Here is an 18,092-nt window from a genome sequence, read left to right on the forward strand (position 1 = left end):
GAAGAAGTCACAAACTATAAGTGCCTGAAGAGCAACAATTGAAGAATTAAACACCTTGATACATATATATCAAGTGATACAATGAAACTATAAAGCATGATTTACATTCACTGGGCAACAATCTAGTTAGACAAAGACTGAATTAAAAATAATGCTTTTGCAAAATTAAGGCCAGACTTCAGTGGCAGTGCCATAACATTTTTGTTATTTTGGTTCTAAAGATACTCTGCGTCATTCTAAAAGGTGTTTCAGATGTTGGTTTTAATTAGTGGCACAAGAAGGGTAAAATCATAGATACAGCTCCCAGAATTATCCAGTGGAGTTTCAGACGAACTTCAAACTCCCACCACATCAATAAACATATTGTTACACAACAATCTGACTGTCAATTAAACTTGTAATAATTATTTTATCTTAAATAGGATAATGTAATACGCTATGTAATCACTCACATATTCCTCAAAGTGAAGATTTCTGGGGCTGGTGGAGATGGAGCTATTCCAATTCAGGCTGTGTGATGATGTTCTGATCTAAAGTGCCATCCTGGGCCATGCTTTGAGCTCAACAGGAGGACCATACAAAGTGGCAGCTCTGGGGCTCAGGCCAGCGCGACCCTTGTCCTCCGCTCCACCTTTGGTACCAACGGGATCTGCCATCTCTCATAGGCCAGTTAGACATCAAGTCACAAGAAGCAAACAGACGCACGCACCCCCATGCAGACTGACAACCATTTTGGAATCTTTATCTGATGTGAAAGGTCAGTGCAACACCTAAAGCTTACTCTGTGCCTCATCTACAGCTTTTTACTATTTCACTATTTTGAACAACTCCCAAGGGTTACTTGGTAACCCCCCCACCCCATGAAAGACAATATATCTTTGCTTAAGAAGGAAGTTCACTGGGGCCAGTGTGTCAGCATCTGCACAGGCTCGCTGGGAGAAAGATGCAGTATGTCACAGCTAAACACAAGATGCTCTGCAAACATTCCACCTGGCGGAGACCACAAATTTCAACCTTCATAGCTAACCAGCAGGTCACACACAAAGGAATAATATATTAAAAAAAAAAAATAAATATATATATATATATATATATATATATATATATATATATATATATACACACACACACACACACACGCATAAACAGAAAATACAAATAATTATAATAACAAATAAAGCCACTGCAGTATGTTTGGTAAAATACAATCGTATTCTAGTGATTAGATTGAGGCTAAAACTTTTAAAATCATCATCACATTCAATTAATTGATCAGTGTTCTTGTTTGCGACATGATATATATATATATATATATATATATATATATATATATATATCAATCGTTCAGAAGATACACTAAAAAGTTTTGAAAGGAGAGACAGGAACATGAATGATGACTCAAACGGCCAGCAGCCAATGCTCTTTGCTTCTGGTAGCTTTGTGCAAGCAGGTTTATTACAAAGTAATAATGTTACAGTAATAACTGAAAAGAAGCGACGTGGCTACACGGAGAATGTCAACGTGAAAGGGCTTACAAGATGCTGCAAAGTGATCTGCAAATGGAGGACTTTGTGACTGCAAGGTTTCTGCTACTTGAAATAGTGTTGTTAAAGGTTCCCGCAGTGCTTACCATAGTTATATTGCATTGCCCTTGAAAGCACATTGTTAGCACTTATAAATAAATACTTGCGGTGCCACACACACACACACGCGCGCATGTACACACACGGACGCACTGTGGTGTGATGCTACCCCAAAGTCCAGAGCACATATATGACAAAAGTACATTCAGTAACTTCTCTCGAGTGTTATTTCCAAGAGACCATCAAACCTTGACAGGTTCAATCAAATAAAATACAATAAAAAACATTTCACATTGTCACCAAAAATAAAACACATTAAAAACAAATACACTAAGCCATCAACATTCCATTCACGCGTACTATTCATATTGCCTCTCAAAAGGAATATTTTACAACTTAGCAACAATTTAAATAACACTCAGCACATTTGCACTTAATTTCGATAATTCCAGTGTTTGTGGCATTTATCTGTTCTCAAGGCAATTGACTATCGCTTGGATCCCTTTGCCAGTTTGCTCGTGGGAGTGCTTCTTCTCTGTGGTGTCGGGATCTTCGAGGGCTTTCCCCCGTGTTGGCGGGACGCCGAGCGAGGCGTTGACCGCGTGCCGTCACCGACCGTCTCCGACGCGTCCGAGCACACCGACTGGATGTCCGAGATGTCAAAGTCGGAGGCGTCGCTGCCTCTGCGACTGCTTCCTCTGCTTCCTGCTTTGCTTCCAGGTCGGCTCGAGCTTTTCCTCGAATCTACAAAGGCAGAGTCAGTACATTAGCTCTTTAACGCAGATGGTCAAACGCACAATGAAGTCAAAGCTGTTGCCAAACCACCCATCAAAATCAACTTTTCGTTGGCAATCTCTAATATTACAAACGAATATATGTTTTTTTACAACATTTACTGTCTCAAACTAAACTAAAAGCAAACATGTTGCAGAGGACAGTGAAGTCCCCATGGAAACTATGAAAACATTGCCAACAAAAGCTATTTAACATTAAAGCTGCAATCACTGACGATACCACCCCCCCCCCATATTGAAGGCAAATCCCAATAATGATCATCTAACTTTGAAGCCATGCTCTGCAAACATGAAATCGAGAAGGTGAGGCTTCTCAGAGCCGAAGGTAGGTACTTCTAATTGGGACTCATTTGGCAAACTTCCTAGTAGGACTTTGTAAAGTACAAGCCTTGGAATTCACCTGAAATGCCAGCTTGAAACCATACATTTTTATTCCCTGCTTGCAAATATTTTACTGTCAGCCAAGTCTGTTCAAACTGGTACTAGCTTGTGTTTGGAATAGAATACTACCTGTATATACATAATCTCCTTGAATTGTGTGGTATAAGCTAAATGTTACATTAAGCAAAAGGTTGAGTGTTTGTGCCACAAACAACGAGTTGAATATATTTAAGCAAGTTGACCAAATATGTTGTTTTCCTCTGTTTTCTTTCAGTGTTTGAAGTTATTTGATGTCAATTATTTGATAAATATCATCGTTTCATAGACATCCAGTTTTGTTTTGTTTTTTGAGGGGGTCTCCAAGATTCTTTTTGCCATGAGCACCCTGGGGGTCGAGAAACAACCCTGATCATCTTAGATCACATGGCATTCAAAGCAGATTTCACTGGAGATAACAATTCTGGAAATCTGATGGAGATGAAATTTGTTAAGTTTAAATCCTTTGATTTGACCTTAGAACTCAGTCAGCTTGGGTATGATTCAATTTGAATGAAATCAACTGTTGTCTTTACTGAGAAACAATAACTGGTAGTGTGACCTTGATATCAGACATAAAATGCCATATTTTTGCAAAGAGTTGCCACCCCTCTAATAGACATCGTGTCCCAATTAGGCAATCAGTGCAGTGCGCTAAATGTTTAATGCCTCCCTCCAGCAGAGGCCTGTTTTTTAGTAAAGGTAACTATCTCAGTATGTATCCCTGATTGTTCACACATGGACAGTAGTTACTTTCTTAGCCCATTCTAAGTTTTCCGCTAACCAAAAAAAGCAGCATTGTAAAAAAAAAAAAAGTCTCTCAGATGAATTAACGTGTGTAAACTTACCGCATTGTAAACAAGTTCCTCATGTTATGTAGAGAGCATCTGCAGTGTTACAGTGATCGTTTTTCCATGATAGTCCATTTTATTTTGTCCAGTCTAGTGTTTTAATATTGTCAATAAAATGTTTTTTGTAAATATTTGGGGCTGCAGCCGAGTAAATAATTGCCCATGGCCACTACATACAAAAAAAATACAGTATGCTATTTTATACTTTGACATGTCAATTATCTTCCATTATTTAATCAGGAGATTTATGTCAAAGATGTGAATCGCCTTCAAAATGCAACAAAACCAAGCAAAGTTCCAGAAGATTCCTGCGGTCACTCACCGCCGAACGCCTGCCCCCGAGCTTTGAGCACGGCAGCGTTGATTAACGTTCCCTCGTCGCCTGACTGAAATCCTTTTCCTGACAAGTAGCCAGGAAGACGCAACTTGCTGCCTTGAACTTGTGTCGTCTGCAAAACACAACGTGGCTTTAAGATTCATTTTTTATGACCATTTTTAATCACTACTGACGATGGAGATTATTAGAATTAGTCAGAACCTTGAGGACAACCTTGGTATTAGAGCAGAAACCATGTCGTTAGTAAGTGTGTTGTTTCTTGAAACAGAATAGTTAAAAGTCACTCATGCAGAAGTGAACCTGTTAGGAACACAGTGGAGTGTTGGAAGCAACAAAATCGTTAGTAACCAAAGACCCACTTAAAGACACAACTGGAATCTATAGTTTCATATTGGGAAGTATTTTTTAAAATTATATTTAGATTTTCTTAAAATACATAGCGGATTCCAGTTGAGTCAAATCAGGAAGCGCTCCGCGTCATGTCTGCGACAATACCTCTGATGATGAACCTGGGCTCCCGAAGGAGTCAGATGATTTAATTGGAGTGGCGGGTTTGCTGTTTGTAAGCCATGGCTTATCATAATTGCGGCTTATGTGTTGGCACGTCTGGGGAACAATGGCAATAAAACAACAGAAAAGAAGCATGGAATGACAAATCAAAATACAACAAGTCATGTGAGATGGGAAAGAAGAATAAACAACACAGTGAAGGAATAAACTACTGACGATCGTGGTCATAATACGGAAGAAAAATGTGATTGAAGTGGACAAAGACAGATGATTTTGCAGCGAGGAGGCAGCACAACTACTCAGTTCGCACCCCTCTCACCTTGGGAGTGCTGTTCACTGCCGGGTTGGACGGGATGACGCAGCTTTGGCTGGACATGGACCTGTTGGGCGACGCCGCCCTCGACGAGGGCCGAGAGCGTCGGCCTCGGTAGCGGAAGCTTGCCATTACCTGCGTGGTGCCCTCGGGGACCATGAACTTTTCTCGCAGCTCCATGTTGGTCCTGCCTTTAGCTGAAACGAACAGAGCAAATTCCAAATGAGCAAATTTGCATGGCTCCGTGTTCATACGGCTCATACGAATGATGATGGTGAAAATCTCACGAGGGTGCTATTTGATGATGAATGGATGGAGACTAACAACACCAAATGTCATGCGCATGTCTACACATCTCCACTGTGCTGCAACAGCGGCCACACAGCCATCTTAACATAAGAAGCTCCTGCATGTGATGCAACACATTCGTATACACCCACAGGAGAGGTGATTGGCTTTGCCGAACACCCCGCTATCTAAAATGTGTCGATCAAATCTGAGTATCTTTATCTTACACTGTATTTCTTGGACTTGGAAGTTGCTAAATAAGATTCAGTCATCAAAACATTCAAACTGCCTCTCAGTCCTGCATGCAGTGTTTATTTTTATTTTTTTTTTCATTTTAAAGTATATTTGAGGATGCAATAGTCATGATACCTCGATATCGCTAAATTATAAGTGCATCAATATCATTGTTTTTTTCTTGGTATAAAATAATCAATCAGTGTATTAAAAATGTCATTTTGGGGTGGCACACCACACCGATGCACCAGGCTGCTACAGACATAATCACAAAGACTAACCTGGTGCCTGATTAGTGGGTTGGGAAAGGAATCATTGTCAAAAAAAAAAAAAAAGTCATGACATGTTAAAGTTGCTTTTCCTGCCAAATTGTTGACTTATATCCTTCAAAATAAAAGGCTCCCAAGCTTAAAACAGGAAGTCAAGCTGAAACTTAAATAAGCCATTTGATGTGATGAAACAGTCCCAAATAACTATTTTAACATTGCCATATTTAACTGTCAGCTGAAATATTAAATTATAAATACTAAGTCAATTGGGTTAATTCCACACACACGCTGCCTTTTAATTCATAGGTTTGATATTGATATCGGTTATTAAGAACCTTGAGTCTAATGTTCATTTTAGTCGATGTTCCCCCAAAACTGGGCATTATTTTCTTTGCAAAAAGATGAATTTGCGGTGGGTGTCCCTAATAGTCACAGTGAGTGTATACATGAATGTGTTCGACTGTTATCGCAACAACAACAAAAATCTTGTTCCATTATTCTTAGAACAAACTTGAATGTGAGTTACATGCAGTTGCACTCACATTATCAAACAAAGTAAGTAAACAGTGTGGTTTTTTTAAAAAAAATGTATACTTATTTAAAAGACAAAAAGTCTTAAATTCTCATCAACCTTTCACACAGTTTTCCACTTCAGGTTTGTTTGAATTAAGTAAAACGTGATAAGAAGCCCGGCCAAGGACCGCCCACTTTCATACCCGTGAGGAGAGAAGACGGTCCAGTAGGTGATATGACCACAAAAAAAAAAAAAAAAAATCACATGCATGAACACCAAGGTGAGTGAGTTTCGCACTGAACGCTCACATACGGAACAGCCGCACACACTAGCGGGCCCGACACAAGTAGCACACACTGGGATGTGCGGGCAGACATACCACTGGTGGGTTCATGGAGCAGGGAGAGAAAGTGTGAGATTTGCCAACCTATAGGAGACTGAGTAATCGAAGAGTTTGATTCCGAGCGCAACATTTTGCTCCCGTGGTGGTGAACTAGAAGAAATGATGAAGGTCGTTGAGCAGGAGCACAGAAACAAGAAAAGAACATGAGCCGTTTGCATACTCATTCGCAAGTACACACAGGATATCAAAGGTCTTCACACCGCTTTTCAAATAAATTTTTCTGACAAATAAAACAGATTGAGATCAATTAGTTATTTTAAAACTTTTTCCAGCATTCATGTGATATATCTATCAGTATTCTGCAGAACCTTTGCACAAATACTGACTGCTATCTCAAACTGTTCTTGATCTTGATTAAGACCCCAGCACCAGCTGAAGAAATATAGCCCCAAAACATGATGCAGCCACTACAATGCTTCTCTGTGGATAAGATGACCGTTTGGTGATGAACAGTGTTTTAGTACATCTAGTAATGCCTTGGAAATTCTTTTCTCTTCTTGTCCTGACTGATACTTTAAGCAACCATATCTGCGACACTGTTTTGTGGTGTAATATGCAAGTCATGGAGAAATTCTATTATTCACACACTCACTCGCAACTAAAGAGATCTAATACAAGAGCTGGAAAAAAAAATCTGATTATTGATGCAATTTTGATTGACACTGGGGAAGACAAATTAATTTGTGAGAATAAGTATCACAGAAAATGGATGTATATAATTGATGATAGAAATTTGAGTGCTGTAGAAGTGCACGTTGGCTACATAGAAGGTTGAAAATATTAGAAATTGTCAGTATGTTGCAGTGCAGTTCTATACCACTGAGAACAACAACCAATATTTACAAACATATTGTTGCATGAATAACCTCCCTGACAGCATCAACAAAGAAATTAAGGTCCTTTCGTGTTGTTAACACAACGCATTTGGAGTGTGCAGATGTACCTCATGTTATGGCCAGTGAGTTGGCAAGATTTTTTTCCTGTACATTGTTATCATTTCTTTTCCAAAGAACCTTCCGCGTTTACAAATATGAGAGAGATGTGTCAAAAAAGTGCTTGTGATGATTTTTTTACACCACCATTATATAGTGAACCTTTAAACTCACCTCGACAGGGGTCATTCTTCACCAGGAACTCATCCAGAGCCATCCAGCCACCCCCCACTCGTACCATCACAGTACTGCGCAGGATACGCACCAGGCGAAGCTGCTGGGAGTCTCCAAACTACAGCGAGAGGAATTTCAAAAGAAAGAGAAAACAAAGAGGGGAGATGTGAACAAGCGGCATTTGAACATAGCAGCGGTCAACCTGAGCAACACTGGAAACCACACTGAGCAGGACAAAGATGTCCGTATTTAGGGTGTGAAATGAAAGTCAGAACCACGCATAACCTTGGACTCAACAATTATTTGAATCAGAGTTTTGTTTCCTTTGTGCGTTGCAAAGGTTTTACACAAACAAAACTTTGAGACACAACATTAACTTTTCATTCTCGAAGGCACAAACAGCTCAAGGTGACTCCAACCGATTTTATCTCCATTTCTCCATATTTTATCTGGATCAGGGCCAGTATTCCTGATGGCAGATTATATTTCATCATCATAACATCCATATTTTGACAATATGTCAAATTTTAAGAATTGTATTTATGTATGTGTGGCATATGTCTATGTTGAGACGCCAATTGTTGTGCTGTAATTGGCCTTCATCTACCAAAGAGCTCACACCAGACTTTGCAATGAGCCGGATGCGCTTACGGTGGCCCTGAGGAGCAACCGAGGCCCTTGGACGTGACCTTGAGCGTGATTGACACAAAACCACCACAGCCGCATGCTTTCTGTCTGGTTCGGGATCAGATGGACGCACAGACAGCAAACGTTCGAGAGTCCAGCCAGATGTTGCACGCTCCATTAGTACAATCCAAGATGCGTTGAATAGGATGCAGAACCAAGGAAGCTAACGCCAAACGACACACATGAGGAATGATATCTCTAATGTCTAAATCCATCACAGTGGGACACTCAAACATAAGCAAACACTGATGACCCCGAGTGCCTGCCACTAGCATATCTTATCGCAGAACGAAAAGAATCTTGCAATCTTTATGATTCTCAGAATGATTCGACGCCACTGGTGATTTTAGTGATCAGATACGTTAAAGGTGATGGAGATTGAATAATGAATCTTGAGGAAGAAAAGGCACAAGAAACACTTGAAGAATAACCATTTACCAGGATACAGCTTTCCAAAACTGCAACGTGCAGGTGAGGGCTTAGATTTTGATTTTCCCTGTTTGCTATTGTCTCATCGCCGACTACGGAGTCATGTAAGCAGTGAACCAGACCGAACTGTCAAAAGAATTAATTCAATTCATTGTTTGGTGAGACATGAACACAAAACAACACTACTCCACTATCCCATCTGAATTACACTTCCCATCAAAAACCCCAAACATTTGAGCCACATCTGTCATGAATTTTACATTTAAACATGCATTTGTTCAGTTTTTTTTTCCTCGAGTTAAAGAAAGACAAAATAAAATAAAAAGAACATGAAGTTCAAAAAGCTCCAGCCAATGTTGAGATCAAACGTTCTCATGAAATAGCAATAGCTCATAGCAAGCACATACAGTAGACTTTAATTCTCCTAAGTGGCCAGCGGATGAATAATCAATAGAAATGTGGGCTGAAAATGGTATTTAGCACATTTGCAGTATAGTCACTGAAACTCAAAAGTGGACTGTGCTACTTTCTGAGTGATTTTTCCTAGATGGAAAAGTAAGTAGGCCGATGTGAATCATGGTGCTTAACCCTCCTGTCATGTTGGAGGTCAAATTGACCCATTTTGAAGTTAACAAACTTGTTAAAAAAATTTTTTTTTTTATTTTATGAAACTGAAACACGATGCACCATATAATGGTTGAATTCCCATATTTGTAAATGAAGTTAATCAGATACAAACAATGCTTGCTGGGATTGCTTTAGTTTGACACTTCTCAATAATGAAACTGGCTCTGGGTCAAATTCATCCTGCAATATTATTGCTGTCCATAAGAAACAGAAGGGTTAATTCATTACATTTGTTCATGATTTTGAGTAAAAATAACCTCTATGGCACCTATTTTTTTTACAGATTGAATAAAAATGACATCTTTAGCACTTAGCTCTCTCTCATAGCTTTTTCCTACTTCTGAGTTCCAGTATGCAACCACCAGCCGGGGAACAGGGCAAAGTGTTAATTGGAAAGCAAACATGGGGCATAAAAAGGCCATTTTGCAAAGGCGCTGATGCACAGTGGAGTAAAAAAAAACAAAAAAAACAATACTGATAAGTACCTGGTTTCCAAGGTAAAACTGGTGGTGTGGAGAACAATAAGAAAAAAACTACGTTAGCATTAGAGATAAAAATTCGGGCTTTCAATCCTACCTTCAGGAACTAAAGTACCATCAATACTCGGTAATTTTCAATTATGTCTTTCATATTTATATCATGTCTTGCAGGTTTCATTTTGCTCACCCTGTACTTGTTGGCACCAATTTGCTCCACTTGGAACCGTTTTGGACATTTGCATTTGGCCACTTGACGTGTTACCTGTAAAAGAAAAAAAAAAAAAAAACATTAATTCACGGTCGGTTTTGTACAGACGTGTGTGTTGAATGCAAATAAACCAAGCCACATATCCAGCAGATGGCGCTGTGGTGAAAAAAACGAACCACTTCATGTTTTTTGGTAGGTATTAGTGTTGGTTATTTTAATTTTTTCAGTTTGTCAGCCATGTTTTATAGACAGCATGAGCCTGTATGTTCTTTTGTTTTTTGTTTTTTTTTAATACGGTTGCACCACAAATTCTGGCAACCACTAAATCTGTCCAGTTTAGTCATTTGTCCTAACATGAGAAATTGGCATTTAAAAAAAAAGAAGAAAAAGTCAATCTATTTTGATATGCAGCCTACTTACACAGTTAATATTTGTTTTAAACACACCATAATTATATAGATTGGATTTAAGTAGAAAAGTTGTTACCTCATCTTCAATCTTGTCGGCATCTGTCAGAGGTTTGTAGGCATCCTTGTTGGGATGAAGAGCCGCAACAAACTCGTAGTAGTCGATGTAACCGTCACCGTCCCGATCAAATATGTCTGCCACGGCGCTCATTTCCAGTCGACTAGTTGGGAACTCTGGGGGTACGTCACCAAAGGTGTTAATAATATAATAACAACTTTATTTGGAAAGCCCTTAAAAAAAAGAAAAGTTACAAGGTGCTTCACAATAAAAAAAATAATGAACAAATTAAAATTAAGGTAAATTACACTGATTAAAAACAACATATTTACATGTTTTGTCAGTTACGAATCATTCGCTTAATTCCCTAACGACTACATGTGGATATTTAAATATTGGACATTATAGTTGACTTGCCAGTCACATAAAAAAATTGTTTTCAAATACGACTCAATGGCACCATTAATTATGTCATTGTTTTTGCATCATTACAACAAATCAGATCAACATCAGTTGGTAGACATCTGTAACAAATAAATAAATACATTACTAAATATGTACAACTAAGAATAATTATGGGTCTGCCCATGGCGAGGTGGTGGCCAATGGGTTGGCACATCTGCCTCATAGTTGTGAGGACACAGGTTCAAATCTGGCCTTGCGTGTGTGGAGTTAGCTTGTTCTCCCCATGCCTGCATGGGTTTTCTCAGGGTACTCCAGTTTCCTCCCAAATCCTCAAAACGTGTGGTAGGTTGAATGAACACTCAAAATTGCTCATAGGTGTGAAGTTGAGTGTAAATAGTTGTTGCATGTGTCCTGCGATTGCCCGGGACCGTAGCAAGGAAAAACAGTAGTGAGGAAAATGAATGAATGACTGAATGATGTGTTGCTTTCCTTAAATTAATTATATGTCATGCACAACTCATGATTGTGTCTTCTCACGAAAATAAAACAAAAACCTGGAAACTAAAGCTCGAAAATCGTTTTTGTTTTCTGGCGCAATACATCATTGGATACATTGGATTTTTTTACTCCCCAGCAATGTTCACTATTTTTCAAAGTGTACAGTTACATTGAGAGCACTATATAGGTGATAACTAATATTCACTACATATTTGGAAACCACTACAAAATGGGGGACACCATAGGGCATCAGTGGATAGAGACTAATTCTGAAAGTAGGCGATGATGTTTAGTGCATCCGCTTACTGGAGGAGAGGATGCCCTCGATGAACTCCTGTCTTGTAACTTTGCCGTCCTGATCTTTGTCAATGCGCCGGAAGAAGTCCATGACGCGAGACTTTTTGTGATTCATCCAGCGCATGTAACGCTTCCGCCACACGTCAAAGTCAAAGTTGGCAAACTCTTTCAACTGCACAGAAAGAGCAAATGTAAGTGGCTGTTTAAAAAAAAAATACTTCATGTGCTACAGTATATAACCCACTTCAATTAAATCTTCATCCTTCGAATTGTGAAGACAGCGGTCACAGCAAACCACCTGATCCGACCCCCCCGCCCCCCACCCCGTTCACAACATGACAATGAATAGCCCTTACCTCCTCCAATCTGTCCAAAGCATCGTTGAGTTTCCTCCTCCTTTCCAGAGCCAGCAGCCACACGTGCTGCCACTTACTGACCAGCAGGTTAACTCGTGGGTTCTTGGTTTCAATGGGCGCTTGTGTCGCTGATGCGTACATAGTTTGAGTGGGAGAACGTTTTCCTGGAAGGGAAAGGGAAAAGAAAAACCTTCAAAAGTGGATTGAAAGTGTTTCAGAACAATGTTAGAAGTTTGGTGATGACATCACTCCAGGTGGTAAAGTGAGGACATTGAGTCACTCTACAGTGAGTCATCAGTTGCCAGATGGCGCAGGTTGTGTGCGTTGCGAGGCTTAATTGTGTGACACATACTTGCAGCTCTTCCTTTGTCCAACACGGGGATCTGAGAGTGGATCTGAGGCTCCGAAGCAGCCTTCCTTTTGTGTGTCTTTGTGATTTTGTCAACATCTGGTTGCTTCCTGGTCATTTCTTCCATAAAAGCCTACAAGGCGATACAACATAAATCTTTAAGATAATTGTAATCGATCAATACATCAGGTAAAACTGCATTTTACATTACTTTCCTGCTAAATCTTTTTTTAATTTGCAATTATTGTTGCTTATTTGGTATTGTTTAATGACATATAACCAAACCAAATAATCATCAATAATAATCAATTTATTAATCCAGAGGGCTAATAATTTGATCTCTGGTTCAACTCAATGTCGATTACAAATTATTCATACTACAGCTGGAAATACCCTTTCTTTTTAAAATAGATTAAACTGAGGAAAAAAATCCCATAAATTAGTTATGATTGAATTACTGGTTTGGTCCGAATCTTGTCAGAAAAATGAAGGCATTTTTTTAATAATAGTTTTCCAAAGTAAAACCAGATGTTTCCAAGTGTCTTCTTAAATTGATTAAGCCCAGAAGATAACCTGTTTCCATGAAAGATGACAGAAATATGAGATTTACTGTTGAGAGACCAAAATCAGATGATTTTGATAAGCTAAACAGTGGTGTCATGATCCTGCCGCTTCAGCACGAGCTGTGCGGGTGCCCGCGCGGCTGCGCTACTTGGGAGGCACACACCTGTGCCTCATGCGGGCTGATCATCCCCCGTATATATCGGACCCGGTGACGACTGGTCCTCTGCCAGTTCGTTGAGCTTTATGTCCGGTTCCAGCACTCTCGTATTCCTGATTGATCCTGTGTGTACTGACCTTCGTCCGTTCTCCGACCAACCTTGCAAGCCTGACTCCTTGATCCTTCTGCCTGCGTGGATTGTTTCCCCGCGTACCGACTCCTGCCTGTCCGCTCATCTGTTCTCGTCACCCGACGTCACAACTACCGCTGCTGCACCGGACTGCCTGCTCAATCCCCGACCTCTGCGTACAATAAACGTGTCTCTTCTTGAACTACCTTGCGTCTTCCGAGTTCCTGCATTTGGGTCCTACCTCTCGTTCTGATGGGACGTGACAGAACAAACTGGCCATCATAGGACCCAGCAGGAAAGACCCGGCGTCGCCGGGACCGACGCAAGGTAGACCGTCTGCCGGAAGACCAAGCCTGTCCAATCCAGGTAGGCTCCCTGACGTCCTCCACTTCCGTGTCTTACGCTCCGCCAGCGAGGTATGAATACGTCGCGAACACGACCCGTCCGGCTCCTCATATTCTTCTGGACTCTGACTTTTCGGAATATAAGGAGGACCACGATTTGTTTGACCGGGCTGCCTGAGTACGACTCCGCTGACTTTGATTTTGAGTCTCTTTGCCCGGCTTTTGATCCCAGTCAGTTTGCCCCGCCTTCCCGCGTTTCCAGCACCCGAGCGGTGATGGCGCCGCCGCCTTCTCACGTTGCTGTCCAGGAGGGGGCGGTGATGGCGCCGCCGCCTTCTCCCGTTCCTGTCCAGCAGGAGCTGGGGAGTTCTGTGGAGCCACCCAGGACCTGGAGAGACTTCGGGGTGGCGGTCATGGCTCTGGTCCTGCTCTCCATCATCTTCTTCGCTCCTGAGTTCACCCAGCCGCTTCAGGACCTGGCCTCGTTGGCGACCAATCCCTGGTCGTCTTGCAACGACGGCGTGGGAGGTTCTCGTCTGGAGCAGTGGCCTGCCTCGTTCTGGTTCCTGCTTCGCAGTTTTGTTCCTCACAGAGGTCGTCCGCCGGAATCGCCCCGTGGGGACCCTGGTGCTTGGCGTCCGGGTCGTCCTCCTGACCTGTCCACCTGGACGCCTCGTGTTTGGTGGCCTGGATGGCCACCAGTCTGGGGTTCGGGGGGGGCGTGCCCTCCTCCGGACCCCCTTCCGCCCACCCCTGCCTGTGTTAATTAGTGTCTGTTTTTTTCGTTTAGGCACGTCTGGGAGCCGTGCCTTTGAGGGGGGGGTACTGTCATGATCCTGCCGCTTCAGCACGAGCTGTGCGGGTGCCCGCGCGGCTGCGCTAATTGGGAGGCACACACCTGTGCCTCATGCGGGCTGATCATCCCCCGTATATATAGGACCCGGTGACGACTGGTCCTCTGCCAGTTCGTTGAGCTTTATGTCCCGTTCCAGCACTCTCGTATTCCTGATTGATCCTGTGTGTACCGACCTTCGTCCGTTCTCCGACCAACCTTGCAAGCCTGACTCCTTGATCCTTCTGCCTGCGTGGATTGTTTCCCCGTGTACCGACTCCTGCCTGTCCGCTCATCTGTTCTCGTCGCCCGACGTCACAACTACCGCTGCTGCACCGGACTGCCTGCTCGATCCCCGACCTCTGCGTACAATAAACGTGTCTCTTCTTGAACTACCTTGCATCTTCCGAGTTCCTGCATTTTGGTCCTACCTCTCGTTCTGATGGGACGTGACAAGTGGCTCTAAATGATTAATGAGTTATCAAAATTGCTGGCCATTTTTTGATATTTGTTGATTATTACAACTCTCTCTTTGAAAATAAAATCAAACGAAAATCCATCAATTCATCTTCTCTACTGCTTATCCTCATGGAGGTAAGATGGAGCTTATTCCAATTTGTCAGCTCTTTACATCATTGAAAAACAAACACAGATGAAAAGGATTCCCTTACCTGGTGCTCTGCTATGAGACTTTTAACTTCCTGGATCTCCTGCGGTAGGACTTCCTTGTCTTTGTCACTCAGGTTTGACTCAGCCCACTGCAGCCAGGTCAGCAGGTTCTCTAGCAGGTCCTGAGTGGCTAAGAACTCGCCCAAAGCAGCAGCCAGTCGCTGCTGGTGCTGCCTGGCCCAGGCTTGTACCTACGAGAGCAATGTAATGACTCCATTTTTTTGTGGCACAAACCACAAAAAAGTCCCTCATTCTTAAATTTATTGCTTTATATAAACAATTACCTCTTCAAAACGTGCTTTAATTATTGTGTTCCAGTGTTTGATGGTTGTAATGGAGTCAGGATGGCAGATGCTTAGAATAGCTTCGCCCAAACCGATTGCTTTATTCAAAGCAACTCGCTTTTCCTCCAGTTTCTTCGTGAACTCCTTCAAAGAGAACACAAATACATTATGTAAAAAGTGCAAACATAAAAATTTCACCAATGCACCTCCAAAAACTACTACATGGTTTAAGTTTGACATGGAGTTCTATGCAAAGGGCAACAAACAGTATAATGCATGGATTTGAAATTGACGTCGTTGTGAAGTACTTTAATTTATATTCAAAATAACTGCCCAAACCTTATTTATATATCCAATACTAATAAGAAACCCCGTTTCTCAATTGTCAGGTGTAAAAGATCAATTGCAGCATCTTAAAAAAGGGCATCCTGGGCATTTCTAACCAAAATTATTTTGAGAACCCAATACAACATTTTAAACAATTTGATGGTATGAAACGTTTAAGTCTAAGACGTCTAAATATCACCACGGCTTGCCTTGTGCTGGTCAATGAGCGCGCGTAGAGCCTCTTCATCATCAGGCAGGCTGCCATGGAAACGTAAACTCTGCTCGGCCTCGGCCAGCCACTCTAGCAGGATGTGAACTGTGGAGTGAAACTCCTCAGCCTGGCACAGGGCTTGCTCCAGACGTGCCTGCTTGGACACAGAGAGGTTGCACACCGTCTCCCAGCGAGTGCTCAGCTCCTGCATCTGAACTTTGACCCAGGAGGAGTCATCATGACTGCTGTCAATCAACTCCCTGGCTGAGCGTTTGAGAGCTTGGACGCTAACTGTCCGCTTTCCCAACTCCTTCTGGAAAACCTGGAGAGCATTATGAGTAACGGATAAGGTCAAACATGGAAACATGGACGTGATCTCAAACATGCAGGAAAAAAGCAAGCTAAACAAAAATAGATAAACTTCACGATTTGGTTGTAGTTTGCAGTAGTGTAGAACTGATAAGTGAAGTAAAAATAATCTCTGAAGGTGTCAATAAAAAATTCACAGGAGGAATGTTTTGGATGTGTGTGTTCCTTAGACTTGGTATTTTCTGATGTTCGTTTTTTCCTTTGAACACACCTGTCTTTTGTGCGGTATAAGGTGCTTCAGGCAAATATTCAATTTGACTTCTAACAAAGCCCTAGCCAGTGCAACAAAGAGCCATTTGTTGTGCTGCTTTTGTTATTGGCATTGTGCCACTGGAAAATAAAGGCGTGTTTTCTCAGAAAACATGACTGCAGCGAGAATGTCACACAGCTTCAACCTCAATGGAGTAAGATACAATTCCAATCCTCTTTATTGAGCTGTTTTCTAAAGAGTTTTAAGTGTCTTTTGTTTTCCACTGTGATACACGAAAATAGCTAGCACATACAATGTAAATTTATTTTGAGACTGCAGATGGGAGAAACGTTTGCACCTTGTGGTTGTCTATCAGGTTCAAAATCAGGTCAATGTCTCCATGAACTGGCTGGTCTTCGGCCATCTGAGGCTCCACTCGGTACAGCCAGTCAATGAGAGCCTGCAAAGCATCTTTGAACTGTCCAGAGAACAGCAGAGCCTCCTCCAGCTTGTTTTGCCTGCAAGAAGGTGCACATTATTTTCATCAACAATGGAACTGGCTATGCAAGCAATCTGATCCTAAAGTGAAAAAGCTAGAAGTGAATACGGGCAATCAACTACAATTTATACTTGCAGGCATCTTCTTTGTCTCATACATTAAAAACACAAGTGGAAGCACACACAATTCAAGAATTTGTCAAAGAAAAGGAGATACAATTATTTGTCCCATTTTCAGATTTCTAAATCAGTTCTAAATGAAACCTGAGCTCTGTGTGACTTTACCTCTCTATGGACTTTCCACAAACTGTGTCCCATTTGTCCCTCAGCTCGCTCAGCATGTCGTCCAGTTTCTGATTATCATCCTGAAGTGAAGTCTTGTCCTTGAGGGCTCGTCCAGTTCGCGCAGTGGTATCATACACTGAGTGCTTACTGCCCAAAGCCTTCTGGAACTCCTATTTGGAAGAGATCCACAATGCTACAGTACATATAATGCAGGAATTTATTGTAAAGATACCTTGGCTGGTAACTAACTGTTACTATCTCTAGTAAGATGAACAGATTGCCCAACAAATTGCTGATTCTGGTAGGAATCACCACTGAGTTCAACGTACAAAGAATTTTTCAAATCCAATGGCGGGCTGTGGAAAAAAAAATCGCATTTTTTGTGTGTCTGTCAGAAAAAAAAACTCCTTAAGGAATGTTTTTGTGTGATATCACCGATAAAGAATCTGTCAAAAAAATGTAAAACAGTATAACTTGATTTTTCTCCTAATCCCTTTCATTCCATCTACAACACTGGGAACCCTTCTTCAATTGGCTGTCACGTTTCAGTTAAAAATATCCACCAATAAATTTTTACGGACTGAAATTTCGAGGGTTCCTCCAAGTAGACTTGGGAAAATTGCCAAACGCTTCAAAGACCATCACTTGCCCTATAAAAATGGATTTATATAGTGCAAATGGAACATTGCTTACGAGAAGAGCAGTGTGTCCAGGAGAATAGGTAATGTAACCGAAATGTGCTTTTTTTTTTCTTCCTAATGTATTTGCTGTGAGGGATTTTAAAGGTGTTATTAAGTGCTCATTCTATTTTTT

The 18,092-nt window shown here is 41.4% G+C and overlaps 1 protein-coding gene across 1 annotated transcript in view; it reads right to left on the bottom strand.

Annotated features, from left to right (window-relative positions):
* Window positions 1-1,419: 1,419 nt before the first annotated feature.
* The window catches only part of dst (dystonin), a 124,148-nt gene continuing 107,475 nt past the window's right edge, over window positions 1,420-18,092 (bottom strand). The window contains exons 81-96 of the mRNA XM_061837214.1: window positions 17,280-17,449; window positions 16,855-17,014; window positions 15,936-16,259; window positions 15,400-15,543; window positions 15,118-15,306; window positions 12,423-12,552; window positions 12,071-12,234; window positions 11,724-11,886; window positions 10,536-10,690; window positions 10,029-10,103; window positions 9,848-9,865; window positions 7,620-7,737; window positions 4,812-5,002; window positions 4,478-4,588; window positions 3,968-4,094; window positions 1,420-2,327 (exon numbers count right to left, since the gene is read on the bottom strand). Coding sequence (XP_061693198.1) covers window positions 2,071-2,327; window positions 3,968-4,094; window positions 4,478-4,588; window positions 4,812-5,002; window positions 7,620-7,737; window positions 9,848-9,865; window positions 10,029-10,103; window positions 10,536-10,690; window positions 11,724-11,886; window positions 12,071-12,234; window positions 12,423-12,552; window positions 15,118-15,306; window positions 15,400-15,543; window positions 15,936-16,259; window positions 16,855-17,014; window positions 17,280-17,449 — 2,496 coding nt within the window. The 3' untranslated portion in view covers window positions 1,420-2,070. The remainder of the gene's footprint in view (window positions 2,328-3,967; window positions 4,095-4,477; window positions 4,589-4,811; window positions 5,003-7,619; window positions 7,738-9,847; window positions 9,866-10,028; window positions 10,104-10,535; window positions 10,691-11,723; window positions 11,887-12,070; window positions 12,235-12,422; window positions 12,553-15,117; window positions 15,307-15,399; window positions 15,544-15,935; window positions 16,260-16,854; window positions 17,015-17,279; window positions 17,450-18,092) is intronic.

This window comes from Syngnathoides biaculeatus, chromosome 12 (assembly GCF_019802595.1).
Source record: "Syngnathoides biaculeatus isolate LvHL_M chromosome 12, ASM1980259v1, whole genome shotgun sequence".
NCBI lineage: Eukaryota > Metazoa > Chordata > Actinopteri > Syngnathiformes > Syngnathidae > Syngnathoides > Syngnathoides biaculeatus.